Genomic DNA, 19626 nt, shown 5'->3' with positions numbered 1-19626 from the left:
TCTGCGTGACCAGCGGACATGCATCACATTTTTGGAAAGAAGTGCTTTCGAGAATTTGAGCAGCCTAAGATTGACTCCTCTTCAGCCACTACCTGTGCTTTGTAGTGACGTAATTTCGCATCCACGCGAAGGCAGCAGCGCCCGCACGTCGGCCTCCATCATCGTTGCTGTTTAGGTTTATTTGCTGAGACAACATACGTGGCAGCATTTGAGCGCTATATTTATTATTTTAGCAGACGGAACGCACGACCCGGTTCCTTCAGGTTTCGTTTTTTGTTAACATATTCCACTTATGCATATAAATACGAGTTCACACCGTGTAAGGTGTGTGATATTCCCGTTTCAGGTCAGTATTTTTTACTAGCCTAAAAACTACATCTAATTCTCCGTAACAATCCTTATGTTTGATCACTAGCCTAGCAGTACCCGCCGCGGTGGCTCAGTGGCTAAGGTGCTGTGCTGCTGTTCTAAAGGACTTGGGTTCGATTCCCGGCCGCAAAGGCTGCTTTTAGATGAAGGCGAAAAGCGAAAACCTCCGTGTGTTGCGGTTCGGGAGCACGTTAAGGATCCCAAGGTGGTCAAAATGAATCCAAAGCCCTCCTCTACGGCGCTCCCTATAGCCCAAGTGTAGCCCATGGGCGCGTCATACACAAAAGATAAGAGTTTTTTTGTGTAGTTATGCGTTTTTCATGATTTACTTTAGGCACGTGGAGCGCGCCGCATGAGATAGGAAGCACGCTACGCTCCACTAAGGGCGACATCATTGCGCAGTTTTAAAAAAATACCTCCTAGAATGGTGACGTCAAGACGCCTGAGAGATTATTACGGCTGTCGAGGGCTGACCTTCCACTGCTTTCTTATCGCATGCGCGTGTATTGCCGGCATTGCGACGCGCACAGAACACCAGTGATAGTGGGTGCAAAGATTTTGCGGAAGTGATTGAGGCGTGTATAAAATTTTTTTTATTGAATAAGGTCGTTGACTGGAAGATGTTGCCTGGCGCATTGCGAATGCTCCGGGGAGAAAAAAAAAACTGTGCCGGTTATGTACAAGAAGCGTATGCGTGTGCTGCGGAGTGTAAAATATGGACAGTCTAAAGCCGCAGCGACCTACCAACTATGCCCGCGAAGGATAGCACCGGCAGGTGTCCGTCCCGTGGCTAAAAAATGCGCGACAAAGTTGCGGCGTCCCTCAGTACCTATCTGAGTCTACCGGCGCATCGGACTACACGCCGATATCATTCATGTGACCCTGATGTGGTGCAGAAGGCGTGCAGGAACGTTTACTCAGTGGAGTCGGGTGCTCGGAAGCGACGGAGCCTGGTAGTTGAACATTTGATCGACGCGCCAACTACGTTAACCATGTTTTTCTGTGCTAATTCATTTGTTCAGTTTCTCAGCGATACGGTGCCATGCTGCTCCTGCACTCTCCGCGACGCCCACATGATTGCGCTTCTTCGCACCGCCCCATTGTGAAAAGAAAAAAAAAATCGTCAAGTCTTTCTTCACGCGGTCCCGTTTGTTTGCTCGTATTATTGGCTCTGCTCTAACAAGAGACTCAGTGCCAGAGCTTCCTTCCGCCTCGCTTCTTGTCCCGACTGCAACCCGTGGCCGTCTGTGCGGGGCCGGGGCGTCATCGAAGTGCGTCCGCGTCTTTGTCTCTTACTACCTTATTTGTGTGGGCTCCATTTGTGCACACGTGTTGTCAGTACGGAAGCTTAGCTTCCTCTGGCGAAAATTACAATATACCCTAGTGACTTTCTTTCGCTTTTATGTACTGGGGTCAAACTCTAAGCATGGTGTCGTGGAAGTTTTCTGGCTAGGTTTATTTCGCAGGCGGTCTCACGTGATTAGCTCTGCGCGCAGCTGTCTGTGACGTTTTTGCGGGCGCAGCCAATCATGTGAGGCCGCGTGAGAAAGTAACCCTGCCAGAAAACTTTCGGTTCCCCGCAGGATACGGCCCCTGGTGAACGATCGTTTTCCTTATTTACTAGAAGCGGCTGAGCTGGCCTCCTGAGCATTCAATGCTCATGCTTATCAACTTGTAACACGTCTCGACTTCTCGGCGGATTGCGGGTGCGCAGTGCGGTCCTTGGGACGATTGAAACAGGTAACTAGACTGGAACCGATGTTTCAAATTCTATAGGCTGTCAGGGTCGAGTCAGTTCGGGCCCTAGACCCATATTGTGTGAAGTAATGTCGATTAGTTTTGACATTCTAGATGTATAACATACAGAAAGCAGCACCCGCGCAGCTGACTAATCGTTCCAGACCTTTAGTTGTTTGGAATTATGGACAAGGAGAAGTCTCTGAAATTTAGTTCCAAATGTCTAGAGAAATATAAAATGAAGGTAATTGGAACAAACCCGACATCACTACCCCCCCCCTTTTTTTTTTTTCTAATTGTAAGCCGCAAAGGGGCACTTAAAAGTTGCGCTTGAAGTTACAAGACCCTGTTGAGCTCGTAGTCCTATGATGCGCTAGTGAAACCTGTGATTATGTACTTCTCTCTGGTGATGTTTCTCGACTGCTTGCCTTGGACGGGGCGAACCGCGAGCCGCCGTGGGGTCCGTAACGTTAACATCTCTGTTCGTTAAGCCGTAGAGACAAAGTATCCCAGGGTCATAGCGTGCCGCACGGGCATACTGTCGCAATTAGAGGAGTTCCCAGGAAGACGGCCCAATGAATGTCCTCGCCACTCAATTAAGTCGCGAAGCTCTGGCCTGGCGGCCGTCTTAATGAGTGCGCATGCACGAGGCCTGCAGCCACGTCTTCCAAGGAAGGACCGAAGGCGCACATTGAAGGAATGACGAATGGCGTGAAGTTGCAGCGGCATAGTGCCCCGAAGCAGTCCAGCGCTTCCTGGATTGCATCGACTGTCCAGGCATCTTTTTAGGGGAACTCGCAACAAGTGAAATTTTTATAACGGCTGTAAAAATAAAAGTCGTCTTGCTTATTACTGTCAGAGCATCGATGTGGGCTAGTTGGTTACGGTTGTGAAACATTATTACTTAGTGCGCGAGAGAACTGTATCGGGAGGTGTGCCTCCGGGAAGTGTTCTGTCCCCTACGCCTTTCAATGTGGCTATGGCGGACCGCCCTCAAGCCTTAAAAAAAGGATTGCAAGTCAGTGAAGTTATCAATATATGCAGGCGACGTATGTATCTGGATTTCCGGATATCAACACACACGGTTGGCTATATTAGCTCAATTAGTCATTTGTTCCGTAGAAGCCAATCTTTCGTTGATGGGACTAACCGTGTGCTTGCGGAAATATCTTGTTTTATTTTGTTTCCTGGAAGGCAACAAAAGGCTACGCGCTTCAAGTTAAACTTAGTTGGCTTACCAATCCGGCAAGCTAATCGTGTGAAGTTTCTCGGATTCACCATCGACTGTAAGATATTCCGGAGGCAGGCCGTGGAGTCTCTTGTCACGTCCTTGGTACACCGCTTAAATGTGCTTCGACGAATTGCTGGAACCCACTGGAGGAGTCACCCGTCATTTATGCCTCGACTGCACTCGGCGCTCATCTTGAGTCGGGTTCTTTAACAACTACCTGTATCGTCTCCCTCGGAGTCCCAGTATGCTCGTCTATTGCACCGACAGGGGCTGAGATATCTGTAGGAGTTCCTCAGGCGGCAGCAAATAAAAAGGTCCTTGACTAGTCCCATTTTCCGCCGCTTCGCTTGATGGCGTCTCAGCGGCTGCTCTTGCAGCTGGTCCACTTGGAAGAGTCCGATGCCAGAAAGGCATTGCTCAGGCGTCTCAGCTTAAGGGTGGAATATCGCTTACACGTGGAACTCAAAACTCTGTACGTTCTCCACCGTCAATGGCGGAAGAATCAACGTAAATTGGAAGAATCAACGTAACTGCACAAAAAAGAAACGTTGTTATTACTCGTCAGGCATGCTTAAGTCAGTTGCAGGCAGGGTTTTAAAGGGACACTGAAGTGAATTTGTCAAGCTCCCGTTTTTGCTTGCACTGCGTAGACTGGCTCAAATTAGCACACTTTTCATCGTTTATCCGGTTGACAAATCGGTAATTATTTTACAAAGCGCGAAAGAAGAAAAACTACCATGCGCGGTTTGCGGCGGCCGCACCAACTAAGGCTGTGACGTTGAGAGGAGGGGCGCCGTGATTGGACGATGCCCAAGGTTAGCAATCACACAAGTTTAGGTTTCGGTTTCGGTTCTGTAAAACATAACCAATGGCTTTGTTGGATGGGCATTCTCAATATCTCAGTAATCATCGTACCGCGCTTCTGCCATGTCGTCAGCTGTAAAATGCACAAGATAAGCCTCCCAGGACGGCTTGTAGTCGTAGCATGCACTAGCCGAGACCTACGCAGTGCATGAACGCCCTCCGCGTACCCGCAGACGCCCAAATGTCATGCGCTTTTCCCCCATATTTGGAGCTTGCCTCCCTCATGCCTGTATCGTAAAAAGCGTGTTCGCACCAGGCCAAGGGTCTATTCATTCTGGCCTGTGCCCACTGCCTGCAAGCAGTCGGTGCTTATGGCAACAGCACGCCAACGAGAACTCGCTAGCGCGCCAGTGCCAGCCTGCGCGCGTTTTGTGAACTAGTTCGTGTAGCCATGAACGTTGCGGCCCCAAAAAAGGTGAACTCAATATAGAAAACATCGGCGGAAAACAAAAGAGTTGAGTTACAAAAAAAAAAAAAAAGCATGTACCCGCGGGGATTCGAACTCGCGACTCGCAAAACACTCGCGGTGACATACCTAGCGCCCCAGACTGCTAGGCCACGGAGCGGGACGCGAATGCTTTGCTAATATAGGGTATATATTGTACAACCGGTTTACACTTTTATTTAGTTTTGGCATTTCAAGCCGCTTAGGTGACTATTTGTTGTACTGCGATCGTGCAGTAAGCGTCGCCCGAGTTTCCACAGTAGCTCACGTCTAGCAATTGCATTTCGTAGACGGAAAAACGTTCGCAGATGCGTAGTCGTGCTGCTGACCGCTGTGCTTGTTCGCCCAGCGCAAAAAAGTGCTTCCCGCGCCCTAGTTTTACGCTGTACGGTAAAAATATCAGTTGATTTTATTTGCTTAGTACCTATATTGACTTCGCTGACTCTTCTCCCGCCTTCAAGAGGCCTTATATTTTCCTACTGGCGTACCAGTCAGCGAAGCGTCGCATGTGCAGCGCTTGTGTGAAGCGACCTTGACTTGGAGCTAGATACAGTGTACAAACAAACCAAGTAAAGAAAGGCACATTCTTCCATTCACAAACGTGTCCTGGCTTCGTTTCAACTAAGCGAACGAATTGCGACCAAGCAATTTTTTTTTAACCTCCTTGATTGCGACGACCCGCCGGCGGCCGGCGGACGAAACGCTGGGCCGACTGACTCTGTCGGCCGGGGAGCCGTGCAGTAGCGCAGCCGTGGCGCAGCCAATTGCCAGCTCATCCCCTCCTGACGTCACACGAAAACGCCACAGAAAATGGGCGAGCGTAAAGAGAGGAGGACAGCGTTTTCGAATTAGTTTTTCTACTAAATAAAATCGCGTAAACGCGCCTAGAGTGGTCGAAACATGGCCTGGGGACTCCGGACTACAATTTGCGCTAGTAATCCCGCAATGTTTACATATCACTTCAGTGTCCCTTTAAGGAGAATTTCGCTATGGGACGGGCGCCTGTCGTTCGCTCGAAGGAACAAGTGCGGTAATTGAACACGCGTCGGTGCGCGAAGGGCCGCATAAACAACAGAACGCTGCTGCCGAAGAACGTGCAGCCGCCGCCGTTCCACCTCGTCGAGTTGCTGCGAATCCCTGCGAATGAAGAGCCACTTGGCCGCTTGGAATGCCGACGTGAGCCAATAATTCTAGTTCAGCTTAAAGGGGTCGTGAAGAGAAAATGGATTTGTCTTTGCTTAATATTGTCTGCTTGAACGACCTTTTAAGAACATAAATCCCAAATATTTTCATAATTCATTGCTTCTGGAATTTAAAAGGCGCCTTTGAAATTCTCATTTTGAGGCGCATCGCAAGCGACCATGCGCGCATCATCGGTCGGCAGCGTAACTAGAGTGACGTCACGTCAAGTACATTCGAGAGTTCAACACGTTCAACGTTCTTTGTGTATATTGTTCTGCAAAGCTGCAAACCCGATATTTTAATAATAATGCATCTTTATTCGTTGCCAAAAACAGTTTTCTATCCACGTGAGCGGTGTCGTGACCGCATAAGTTGTCTGGCAACTATTGCAGTAAAACTCAGACCTACTGGCTGTTTGTACAGTTTGTAGAGCTGAATTTCACGTTCTTTTGCCTAATTCTCTTCGGAATCTTACCTTTTTTGTCTGAAATGGCACAGAATCGCTCATGCGAAAAAAATGCCCGTATGCGATTCGAACTTGCGGCCTCCGGGCCAGCGAAACGTTGCAGACAGCCCAGTCGGATACTTTATGCACTACACTACCGACGTGAGAAGCGCGCGCGGCAAAAAACTTCTGTATAAAAGCCTCTTCGCATTTGTAACCCAGACGTCTGTTGTGTTTTCATAAATTCGAATGAACCCAGAGCTTTAACCGCCAATTTACTGTTGAACGCTTCTGCATAGAAGCCAAAGGGGAGCGTATGAAATCAACGAAACAGCGTTAGCAGCATTGTTTATTGCAGGAAACAGGAAAGCAATCGTCGAACTGCGTGATGGCGGGACTCGGCACTGCATCCCTGCTTCTCGCTAAGTTCCGACAATTCGAAGTTTCTTTGATAAACGTGTTTATGTAATAAATTCTCACTTTAAGAGTTCGGTCATTTATGTCGTCAGGTCAGACGCTTCACGTTCGCGCAACTCACACGAGACAGATGTCGGCAGACTTGTGCAAGAATATCGGCTAGCAAAACGACAGTTTAGACTCGTGCAAAACAGCGTAAACAGTTTACGAATGCCCAGTTTAGATTAAACGTGGTTACTTCTGCCTGCGCCACTCGCCGGCGTTGTTGACTGAAAGTTCGACCACGTTGATCAGTCGTATCAGAGATCAGATATCTCCCCGTTGAGTTGCAGGGCGAGTTTCATCATGGCGCCGGTGTTGTAGGTTTATCTGACCCTTTGCAATCCCGCTCTATGCCGACATATTGTGCAGACGAGGGAGAACTATGATTGGCTTCTTACTGATTTACTGAAACGTCACTTCACGAGTTGAGGAGGAAAGCCTCGGTGAAACTGAAAATGCATTTGTTTTCCTATCTGCCGATATCGAGCAACGAAACGGGTATGCATTGTATGTTTATCAAGGTTCTACGGTTATAAGCTCACACACAACACAATTTTTTTGAGAATCTCTTCACGACCCCTTTAAAGGGCTTTCGGAGCGACATTTTCGCCAGTGTCTTTGACGTCCGAGCACGCGCACATCACCGGTTGCCAGTTTATAAGTGCACGCGGGGGGCGCACGCGCTGCTGGGCTTCATGCCCGCTTACGCTACGCTGGAAGGCAACGAGGAGGCACATGAGTTGGCTTGCGCTCTTACCAACCAAACCAACTTGCCAGTCGCATCCACGGACACTCCTCGGAACGGCGGTAGGCTTCTCACGCATCGGGAAATTCCCAACTACTATAGGGAGGGCAGACGATCATATCCCGGCCCCCACCTGTCCTTCGGTAGAAAACACGCTGTAGCTGTAGCACTACGACTGTTGCAGACCAATTCGTTTCCAAACCCAGTCCTGTATCACCAGATGTATCCCGACTTATATGACCCGAAAGGTAAATCTTGTTCAGGGTGGGCTACCCTCTCACACATGATGTGGAAGTGCCCGCACATCGCTACGAACCCAAAGGAACACAGCACATACTTACTAAACATACACAACAATGTGCAGTGGGAGGCCGCGCTGCACAGCTCTACCGCTGAAGATCAACAGGCCCTGGTCCGAATGGCGAGAGAGGCCGCAGACTCCCATGGGGTCGGCCGAACCCTTGCAAGAAAGGATACATAAGACCAGTCTTCTTATTTGGGCCCAATAAAGTATTTTCTCTCTTTCTCCCTCACCAATGACGTGCCCGTTGCGCTGGTGGGAGATATAAGCCTGCACGTCTCGCCGGCCAATGCGACCTGTCCGGCGTCTTCTCAGTGGCCGAGCGGTTCGGATTGGTCTGTTACACAGACAGTAAGGTGCCTACGACGCGGAAGGGAAACGAACAGCGCTATAGAATAAACCTAGGTCCTTGTAAGTTTCAGTCACTTGATCGGCTAGAAAGTGCGCTCAATCGAAAATTACAAGTAAACGTGTTTTGTTTTGTGCACTGCTGAGACTGCACCCAGCTTCGCTGGTCATCCTTCTTCACAAAATGAAAGGGCACTGATTTTTTTTTTAATTTGTTCATGTTTTAAGCCAACCACGTTTATGGTGACAGGCATACAGCCTAAACAAACGTTGGCGCACTCGAGGTCAGGGAAGGCTCTTCGAAGAGCATTGCTTTTAGAGCGAAGCTGTTAGCCCCTCGGAGGTCGGGATTGTTTAACAGCAGAGCTGTTTACGCCTGAGCTTGTTCCGGTGGCGTTCGCAAAAAATGCCAAGAAAAAAATACCGATCACACGTGAGCGCGCGCTTCATGTGGAGCGCCCGGCGTCGTCCAGCTCGCCCTTCGAGAACAGCCTGCCCAGCGCTCGCGGCGTAATCTCTCGCGTGCTGTTCTCGCCAGTTCACGTGCGCTCGCGCCTAAAGTGGGGATCACGAACGCTGAGCTCGCGCTATACAAACGCCGAGTTCGCGAAGTCGGTCGCCGCGTTCTCTAGCGCGTGCTGACGCGGTATACTTTGGGACTCCGGACAAAACGGTCCGGGCCTGCCAGTCGTGGAGAACTTTCAGCGGCAAGTTCGGATATCCATGAGAGGTGCAACAGCCTCAGACGAAGGCAGAAGGGCCGCCAGCTCTGCTGTTTCTCCAGCCTTGCACCACTAGTGCAAGCCACGCCATTTTTTTTTTCTGCCGATCTGCAACAAACAAAAAAAAAAAGAAGAAGAAGAAGAAAGAAACCCACGCTGCACCCGCTGGTGCTCGCTCTATCGACCGGTGCACGCTATAGGAGCGCGTGGAATATGCCGAGGGTGGCGCTCTTTGCCCTCAGTCGGCCGTGCGCCATAAAAATCCAAACATCATCATCGGAATATGCCGAGGAGAAAGAAGCTCGCCGCACTCCTGCCCTCGTGAGCTTCGTTATAGACACTCAGATTCTCATTATAATTGGTATCGCTTTCTCTTACCTTCAATTTTTCAACTTATTTCTGGCTGCTATTCAAAATGCTTTCCAACCGCTTTAAATTATATTTAAACAGTGTCCCGTAATTAGATAAGAAACTCTTTGTTTCTTTTTTTCCACGCACTGATGATTGGCGGTTCCCCTGATGGGGCATGTACCATACAGTACTTGAAAGAACAACAACGACGACAACCAAAAGGCCACACCAAAAAACGTCGTCATAATCACGCGAAGCGGGAGAGAGACGTTTTCTAGAGCCTTTCAGGGCCTCTTCCAGAGGCGTGGTGACAGGCGTAACGGTGACCGCGTAGCGCTCGCCGTCACTACCCATTGGATGTCAGGTCGGAGCTGCCCAGCGCCTCAGCCCAGTGCCCACCGTCTGGTAAGGGAGGATGCAGGTTGTGGGGACAGTTCGAGCGTTTCGGCTGGTCCACAGGCGTGGAAGTTGGCGGAGGGGTAGACGGAGCATAAAATAGAATACGGTGCAGGCGGGGGCGACAAGCAGACGGTGGCGGGTTAAGCGAACAATGCAGTTCGGGAAGCGAAATACGTAGCGAAAAGATGCAAGTACCACGCTTCTAAATTGGAAAACGTTAAAGGAGCCAAGCTAAATTCACGCATCAATTGTTAAACAATGAATTCGGATTTTGCTGCGGTGTAGGTGACCGCCTGGGTTACGAGAGTGATTTATCGCAAAGTGCGAGCGTAAAAGGCCTGACGAAGGGGAGATCGGTTGCATTTGAAGCGCTCCTTCCGAAGTCGAAGGAAAACGTCGAAGTGCGTAGCGTCTGCTAATACGTTCTACTGCGCGGGAATAAAAGTTGGCGCCGATCGCATCAATGCACGCGGTTGTGCATACCATAGTTACCACATAGTCATTTGTGGTGACTTCCCCCCTTCCTCTCCGCCCCCCTCCCCCCATTTTTTTTAGGGGCGAAGCCCTTTAGGGGCTGGGGCTGTTGGCGTCTCCTGTCGTCGTCGTCGTAATCATCTTAGTCACGGCACTAAAACACCTGGGAAACTCGTTTGCGCCTCGCGTTAGAACGTAACGCGCACAAAAAAAAAACAAAAAAAAACACTGAGACATTCGTTTACGCCCCGCGCTGAAGAGCTTCGTGCTTCAAAGACAAGATACTTTTAGTACTACAAAACTGTATACCTGTACTTCCCAATGGTTTCATCTCTGTTGGCAAAAACGCCGAGGCGCTAAGAATACACTTATGCACTGCATGCTTCGCCCCTCCCCAGATTTCGCGTTTGTGGAGATGGCCCTTTTTTTTTTTTTTTTTTTTTTTGGAGTTAGCAAGCCTGCGAAGCTCAAAATTAGCTGCGCGATAGCGGTCCTAACGCACACTACTGAACTTAGCGAAGAGCTTTGAAAGACGTGAGACCGTCGCCTGTTTGTGCGATGTGGACAACCTTGGGGTCCTTTTGTCAGCGTGCTCTCTCGGGCGCTTGAAAGGTAGGCGCCGTTGCCACGACCTGTGCGCAGACGGCGCTATCCTGTTGCGCCGGCGTCCAGTTCGTGTGAGCCGCGCGGTATGTGATGTCCGCGTTCTGTCCCAGGGCTTTAACGTTCGAGCAGTTCCGTCGCGTCATTGATGTTGCTTGCTGCGACGAGCGTACTCCACGCAAGCGCTTGTCGTGATGGGCTCGTAGTTCGCACAGTTAGTGATCGCTGTATGTTCTTGGTGTTGCTATGAGGCACGTGTTCTTGCTTTTGGAAGGCGACGCTTTAGATGTCTCACCAAACGCATCAACTCGTTTCAAAGTGGCCGCCACTGCAAAGAGAAAATAAGTAAAACACATTTGGGTTCGTGGCGGATTTGAACCCGGGTCAGCACAGCGGGAGCCAAGTTCGATAATCACCCGCCGCGGTGGCTCAGTGGCTAAGGCGTTGCGCTGCTGAGCACGAGGTCGCGGGTTCGATTCCCGGCCGCGGCGGCCGCTTTTCTGATGGAGGCGAAAAGCAAAAACGCCCGTGTGTACGAGATTTCGGCGCACGTTAAAGATCCCCAGGTGGTCAAAATTAATCCGGAGCCCTCCACTACGGCGCGCCTCATCGCCTGCGTTGCGTCGGCGCGTTAAACCCCACAATCAATCAATCAAATCAAGTTCGATAATCACTGCACTAAAATGCGGCTTGCGTTTTTTAACATGTCAGCTGCGATGTTTTTGTCCGCAGTGGTGGCCCGTGTGCCTTTCCGATTCTTGTTGCTTTAGATGGCCGATTAGTCTGCTTCCAAAGCTGTCTACCACGCTGTAGGCGAGTGAAGTTTCCGATTTCGCTTTTCTTCCCGTCGCCTCAGTTCGCCCGCTTTCCATGTTACGGCTGTCCTCCTCCTGCAAATCATTAAAAAAGTTCAAGCTTCTTCTTTTGAATATTTGGGCATTGCTATTCGGACTCGACGAGAAAACCCGCGTCTGTCCGTCTGTAGCGCTTGCTGTGTCACACGATTGCGGTGAATACGAAAGTGCTGTATATTAAAGTCCCCGGGGTCTTCATGTTTCCATGTTTCCAGCCAAGATTGCTTATATTGCTGATGATGTTGATTGATGATGATTGATATTGGTTTCCCCTTTGTAGCGGGGTGATGACATGTCATCTTACCATAAAGGACTAATATACCTATGTTTTGTACTCTTGGTTTATTACTAGCGCTGCTTAGGGCAGGCACAAAAAGCTTATTAGGCACAAAATACTTCTTTTTTCTGTTACAGGTGGTCACTGTCCTAGGCAATATTCCCCTCTCTGCTTTTCGTCCACCAGCATTCTAATCTTTTCGTCGCCTCGACAGACTTGAAGTTAACTTCCTTTGTGCAACCCTTAAATCCTAGGGCTTCTGAAAGCCGAATATTTCCCTCATGTAGATTGGTGCTCCTGAAAAAAATGGTGCCTTCCCAGCAATGAAGGTGTGTATAGTGGTGAAGCCGACTTCGAAGGATCTCTATGTAACGCGCTCCGTGAGAATACATGGGGTTTTATGTAGGTATTTAATATAAAGCCTTGGCGCCTTCATATTATTATATACGGTCTCTTATTCTGCTGCTGGAGAAATGCTTTTCGAGCAATTCATTCGTGCAAAGTAGTGAAAGCAGTCTTTGAAGAAGCTCTGGGTGTATCTCTCCGTAAGGTACATGGTTACCACAGGGTTTGTGGTGTCCATTGCGTACTAGTGTCCCGTCCTTTTAAGCTGTGCAAGATGAACCAGGAGCCTTCGGAGGTATTTAATAAAAGGCGCCAGGGCCTTCATGCTTTGGTGTCACACTTCTCATATATTTCCCCCGCAAAAGTCTTCACATCAGCGCATTGATGTATAGCAGTGAAACCGACTTTTAATGCGCTTGGAGAGAAAAAAAATAATCAGGTCGGAGAAAAAAATAAAGAGAAAAAAATAAAAGCTAAACTGTCGTTAGAGATGTAGAGGGCAGAGAAATTAAGCATCACAAAGTAAATTTTATACGGCAATTGCTTTGCTTTTTGAGGCAAGAACAGGTTGCTTGAGAACTAAGAGCTTTGAGGGGAAGTATACACAAATTGATGGGGTATGCGTGGTCTGCGGAAAAGAAATGGAAGCTATGCAGCACATAACGTTGGAATGTGAGTGTAAGGAATCGAAATCTACATGAGGGAATATTCGGCTTCCAGAAGCCCTGGGATTTAAGGGTAGCACAGAGAGAGTTAACTTCAAGGCTGTGGAGGCGACTAAAAGAAGATTAGACTGCTGGTGGACGAAAAGAGAAGAGGGGAATACTACCACCTGTTACAGAAAAGACAGAGAGCAGCGCTTGTATTAAACGAAGAGTATAAAACAGATATATTAGTTTTTTTGGTAAGATGACTCGTCATTACCCCGTTAAAAAGGGGATACCACGAGGAATCAATCAATCAATCAATCAATCAATCAATCAATCAATCAATCAATCAATCAATCAATCAATCAATCAATCAATCAATCAATCAATCAATCAATCAATCAGGTTATTGCGCCCCGCAGGGATGCATGTAGTCCTATCGAGGTATTTAATACCCCCATGGCTTTCTACTTTGGTATCGATTACTCATATGTCGTCGCATTAATGCACCTGTGCATAGTGGATAAGTGGGTCTGAAAGCAGCTGGGCGCGTAGCAGGGCGGCTTGCGTATTTACCCGACGCTTCCCACTTTGGAGTTTCTGCTGTTTTTTTTTTTTTTTACTTTTCTTTGCGCTAGTGGCGAGTATGTCGCTTACGCGACAACTCATTCTCATCCGTCTTGTCCTTACAAACACGGCAGGCATGACTAGAACGATTGATGCGCAGCCGTTATTAGCGGAACGCGCGTTCAACTCGATGCACGCTCTCGTCCACTGAATTTCACGAGCAGAGCAACGCTGTTCACCCTTCGGGGTACACGAACGGTGACATCGCCTTTCGATATCGCGCCCCGAGCCCTGAGCGGGCGTATTGCGTGTCCCGAGAAGGAAAAGTTCGCAGCACGCGAGGTTTATTAAGAAATGTTGGCAGCCGGCCGCGGCGGTGAGCTTCGCCGGGAGGGGCCGGTGCGGCTGCCGGGGTGACCTGCAATATAGCCCGCTGCCTACTGCGCCTGCCTCCGTGACAAAGAAATTGCCGCCACGGGCCGCCGAGAAAATGAATTTTCTCGTAGGCGACCGCATTAGCGTGGGCAGTCTGTGACGTCCGTGCGGTCAGTCCGTTTGTGGCCGAGGCGGCAAAACTCGTAAACACTTCTAGGTTCATCGGTGGTCACTGCTGGCGTAGGCGCGCCAACGGAATAGGCGTGCTTTGTGAGCGCGTTGTTCCTCTAGCTCTTTCAGCCCTGATTTTTTTATTTCAAGCAAAACAATGTTTTCTGTGTGGTTTCTTAAATTTTAGGGTCTCATAAGCCCTTAAACAAAAAATAGAGCTGGAGGTGTAAGTAATAACAAATTTATCAATGACGCAATTGTTTAGGACATCTGGCAATTAAAACATTTTTGTTGAGCAGAGACATCACTTTTGCGTGTTTTCCTTAACTTTATGACTACATGAACCTACAAACAAAAAATGAGCTTCGTAATGCACGTATTTATAGATTTACAAGCTTGGGAATAAAACTCGGTGCGCCATTTTTTTCAGCGTTAATGTCGTAGTTTCGTCTTTACCGGAGCTGCTGCTTCTTTGTAGCGTTCAGCTCCACTACAATGAAACAACAGTGATATCTATCGCAATAGGCATCAATGAAGAACAATTCCCTCCATAACTAGGATTTTTGGTATCGTTCTCTATGCGCTAGAGGAACGTTTAACGTTTATGTGGTGGCGTCATTTGACACCACCAGGGCCGAAAGGGCTAGTGTTATTTTACCCGTCCTTCTTAAAACCCCGCCCTCGCGTTGGAAAGAACACTACACTAACTCAGTACCTGCTTCCATCTCTGCCGCGGATCAATGGTAAATTCGGATGCTAATGAGCTCCATTTAATTAGAGTGTGCAATCAGTTTGAAATAGTAAGCATGTAGGCAAATTTGATGACGTGATAGTTAGTCGTGCGCCTGAATTTAACTCCAATACAGGCTTTGGAAGTCCGCGCGGTCGGGGCCGTGGACGAGGCCGGGGTGGCCTTGCCCGACTGAAGCAAGAACCTCCTTTTTTTTTTATTATTATTTTTTAACTCTATGTGGAACGCTTCACGATTTTGCATGTCATCCTTGCGCAGGGGCCATGCTAATCTTCTCTGTATCGTTCCAATTTTAGTATATGTACTTTGGGAGTACAGGGTCATAACAAAAAGGAGGTTGGCCTCGTGTTGGGATCGCGGGTTTTTTTTTTTTTTTTTTCATTCGTCAAATAAATGTGTTGGTTAAAAGACCGGGCATTTTCGGATTTGAAAGGTGGCTGCAACGTCTTCTTTTCAAACTTGGCAATGTGAACTTCGGGTACTTTTGGGGTGCCGCACAGCTGTTTTGTGAACTGATACGATATTATCTTTTGACCTGCAGTCACTGTGCTGGCGCTTCGCTTACGGGTTTCCATTTAACAGAACTAGACAGTATTGAAAATGAATGAGCCGTGGAAACTGCGTTATGATACAATTTGGTTGCTGTTTTTGCGTATCTTGCACCTTAAGATTCTTGACACGACGACCAAATTTCACGGTAATTGTCAAGCAGTGTCTATTCTCGCCACGAGCCAATTAGTTTCTGAAAAAAGCTTTTAAAACAATGGGAAGGTCATGTAAAGTGTGACACAGGAAGACAAAAGCTTGACACTTCCCCCCCCCCCTCATTTCTTTTTACTTCTAGTTTTTAATTGATTTCTTGTTGAGGTTTCAGTTTTTCTCAATTTCTGTGTTCTCTTTATTGCTTTTTTTTTTCATTCTTTCACGTTCTCACTCTCCTTTTTCTTGCGGGGAGAATGCCCGCCTACGAAACTAAAGTCATTGCTTCGCACCGCCACGCAAAGCGACTGATATATTCGTAGCATGGCGGTCGGCCAAGAAGGCAGTTCTTCTAAACGAAGAGCCAGACATTTCAACTAGGTAATACGTGGTGTTTTATGGCTGGTTAAACAATGAGGTCGACACGGGAACATTGATTTGATTGATTGTAGGGTTTAACGCGCCGACGCAACGCAGGCGTTGAGGCGCGCCGTAGTGGATGGCTCCGGATTAATTTTGACCACCTGGGAATATTTAACGTGCGCCGAAATCTTGTACACACGGGCATTTTTGCTTTTCGCCTACAACAGAAATAGCGGCCACCGCGGCTGGGAATCGACCTCGCGACCTCGTGCTCAGCAGCACAACGCTTTAGCCACTAAGCCACCGCGGCGGGATCGACACGGAAACAGTGGATAATCGTTGGAAAACTGTAATGTTTGCACACGTACGAAATCAATGCCTGTTCTTTGCTGGAGTTACTATCCAGACTCCAAAGTGATGCTTCCGGAAGCTTCGAGGGTGAGAAAGAAGCTTTCCCTTGTTTGGGTTCGACGTGCGCGAGCGCTCCACACGTCTTGGGTTTCGCCGTGGTCACGGGTTGTGCGTCACGCGTTCCTGGAGAGCTTCGCTTTCGGTTGGTGGTTGCTTTGCTTTCCCAGTTGGCCTTGTGCGTTTTGTTACAATGGGATTCTGTGGCGCGTCGTTCTCGAGGTCTCTCTGCTCGTTTTAGTCTCTGTGTGCGATCCGCTGCTTCCGCACCCGTCGCTGCTGCTTCACTGGAGTGCACTGCGCCAGATTAGCGTCGTATGTAATTACATCGGTGGTAGCAAAAAGGGACAGAACCATTGGTAACCGCACTAATAATGACGTCACTCTGGATTGGGTCTTACTAGTTTCCTCCTTGCGCCATCAGCACACCGAGGCCATTTCTGAGCTGTACTTGCGGCGACCTTGAGGGAGTCTCATTATGTGCACCTATCGAGCCACGTGACGGACAAAATAGTATCGGTTACTGATGCACGGACGGGAACATGCAGGTTAAGAAATCATTTACATTGCTGACGTGTCGGTGACACATGTACACAGCGTTGGCAACACGATGTATTGTCGTTGTCACTCCGAGCACATCATGTGCTCAAAATGTTTAAATGCCGATGGTCTAATGTTCAATTGGAATTTTGTTGAGGGGAGCAACGTCGAGTTACGTCGCTATCTTTGGTGGTCCAATTTTTATTAACTGCCCTTTTCATCCAACCTTATTGAGGGTATCACCCTCTAGGCTCCGTCTGCTTGTTAAACAATACACAATTGTCAGTTGCTTTGAATCCACCGACAATGCTTGACACTTCCACTCCATGTGCGAAGAGCTCGTCGAATACCGCTGTAGGCAGCTGGTATCCCAATGCGAAAAATAACCCAGAAGTAAGCCACACTGTGTCTGCATTGTAAATTTATTGTTGACTGTGAGGGAGCCACTTTTGTATCCTGGCAGAGCGAATTTGCGAGTCGGCTGTTCGTTTTCTGTTCCAGTACCTGGAGAGGCGCTTCTGCTCCCGAGCTGTGAGGACGCTGGGTTCGCTGTCCTTCATTACTAATACGGTGAGTATCAGAAAGATACACCGCTCGCTCGCTGTTACACTTACTCTTTTTTTGGCCGATTTACGTTTTTTTTTCTCTGTTGCTGCCTTTCATTGCCCGTTATTCTCTACTTCTCGTGTTTTTTTTTTTACATCTCCGAGTTATAAGGAATCTATAAGTAATGTTTAAAAACTGCAGGACTTATTTCTTTTTTCATTTGATTGGGGAGGAAGAGTGCGCACGCACGCACATGCACGCGCGCGCGCATGCAAACGGACGGGCGGCGATGAACAGAAGGTGGATGGCGAAAGCGGACGAGAGTCAGGCAGGTTAACCATACACTTAACCCAGTTAAGGGGTCGAGGAGAGGGAAGGCATCGAAGAACTCGCTCATGCACTGTTCCAGCTGCGACGGGGCGTCGAAGCCGGCAGAGGGGTAACGCTCAAACACACAGTCTTCCAAAATGCCAGTTATGCAATCACCGACGCTCGCCCATGGACTCGAGAAAACAAAGCCGTGCTCGCTTTCGGTCAGAACCGTAGTCGAGACAATGCCATAACACTTTTGCACAGCGAAAGACTGATCACCCAACAAGCTTATCTCGGTTGAAAGCTTAATTCGATTTATATCGTTTATTTTCGTCTGCTACAAGAAAGAAGCGCCCGCAAAAGCTGTATATTTAGCAGCTGGACGAAGTGGATGCCCCGTCTGTGACAGTAGCGGTTTGCAAGGTTAAATGCAAGATGTGCTGGCGAGTTTCACCCGCGTCTCAAACATCACAGCTGGTTGCCGTCGCACAGCCCGCCAATGCCAGTTCCAGCACCAGTTATTTCATGGACTAGTTAGTCTCTGGCAGCTGTACGCAGGCTTCCTCGGAGTCGAATTCTCTATGGCGACAGGCTTACGGGCTTACTGCGCATTATCCGCCCAAACATTTGCGGTCAGTACTACGTACAGTGCGGAACACAAGGCCAAACTGGGCTTACTGCTAGGTGGTATGCAACTTACTAACGACACAGATAAAGCTTTGTAGTTCACAGAAGCGCTTACGCTGTGTCTAGTTGATTAAATGTGTCGCGCATTCATATGGATAACAAAAAAAAACGAACGTAAATATTGAGAGAGTGAGGGACGAGGTCTCGGAGACGACGTTTATTGTCCTCCTCGGAGCGAACGTACTGGGGAGCGCGAGACCGACGATGATGCTGATGATTATTTACAGATGGTAATGGCGATGGGGCGTCAGTTTAAGAGATTGGGAAGCGTATCCCTCAGTGCTCACACTGGCCATGATAGTGGCGGTATCGCTTGCACTGCGTATCCCATTAATGTAACGCCGCGAATGCTCACAATATGAGTTCTAAAAATGAACCCAACTAAGCCTGTTCCCCGAAGTGACCTTGACCGATTGTTGACCTCCGCCTGTCTCTGTGTGTTCCTTCGGACGTGTAAATACATCGCGTAAAACATGCCTTCAATTGAATTAGCTCTGTGTCAACATTAACCCGTGTGCTTTGTTTCGTTGCAGTTGTTATATATGGGAGTCGTCTTATATGGTCCATCCGTCGCGTTGGAATCGGGTAAGGAGCTGCTTTATTTCGCCTGGCACTTGTAGTAGTCTCTCCAAACTATTCCGCTTTACGCGCTATAAAATCCTACATCGCTATAAAATCAGTGAATCCGGTTCCTCCGTGCCACGGTCAGCGTTATGAGCTGCCCTGACACTACGCAAACGAACAGAGAAAATAACTTTTAACCGATACTGTTATTTCACCCTGTATGCTAACCAAACGTTGCCTCTTGTTAAGATGATCATTAACTGTCTGCTATTTTTCCCCTTCAGAATTCATAATGGTTTATTCGTGCGCACAGGGTTAGCATCCTGTTCTCAAATAGTGCTGCATTTATATGCCATTGTTGCCAAGACAGGGTTTCACTTCGTCAGGAGTGTAGCGCATTCTCCTTCATTTCCTGCAGCTTCCATTTTCACGTAAAATAAGGTAAAAACTGTATTTAAGGAACAACCATGATTGTTGTAACGGCGCACGTCACGACAGCTGGCAATGTCACGACAGCATGATGGCTGTCGAGGCGACAGGTTGTTCTGTTGTGACTACAGGAATATTTCTCGTTGAGAAAATTGACTATGTCGTTACGAGAGAAATGTGTGTCGTAACAACAGATGACTTTGTCGTAACAACGGGATTTCTGTCGTCACTACAAACATTTTTGTCGCACGACAGGAATTCTTGTTGGGTTGCTGTCGTATTCCTGTTGTCATTTTCGGCTGGGCATCGCTGATAGCGAAATTATTGCATTCCAGAGCACCAGGGGTCGCCAAACTAGGCGGAAAGTGCAAAGGCTTTTTGAACGCGTCGCCTTATCAAATGCGTCGCCAATTGAG

At 48.4% G+C, this 19626-nt stretch overlaps 1 protein-coding gene and 1 non-coding gene across 2 annotated transcripts in view; one reads left to right on the top strand and one right to left on the bottom strand.

Moving 5' to 3' along the window:
- Nucleotides 1–19626, top strand: part of LOC144178231 (sodium-coupled monocarboxylate transporter 1-like) — a gene marked incomplete in the record, with an annotated part of 104639 nt that overhangs the window by 43260 nt on the left and 41753 nt on the right. The window contains 2 exon segments of the mRNA XM_077705930.1: nt 17174–17242; nt 18751–18802. Coding sequence (XP_077562056.1) covers nt 17174–17242; nt 18751–18802 — 121 coding nt within the window.
- On the bottom strand, nt 14876–14978 carry LOC144180772 (U6 spliceosomal RNA). Its single transcript, XR_013324553.1, has one exon. It is a non-coding gene; the product is annotated as a U6 spliceosomal RNA (small nuclear RNA).

This window comes from Haemaphysalis longicornis, unplaced genomic scaffold (assembly GCF_048455015.1).
Source record: "Haemaphysalis longicornis isolate Haplotype H1 unplaced genomic scaffold, Haemaphysalis longicornis Haplotype H1 scaffold_4, whole genome shotgun sequence".
Taxonomy (NCBI): Eukaryota; Metazoa; Arthropoda; class Arachnida; order Ixodida; family Ixodidae; genus Haemaphysalis; species Haemaphysalis longicornis.
The sequence above is the reverse complement of the archived record's forward strand: the minus strand, read 5'-3'. Positions and strand labels throughout refer to the sequence as shown.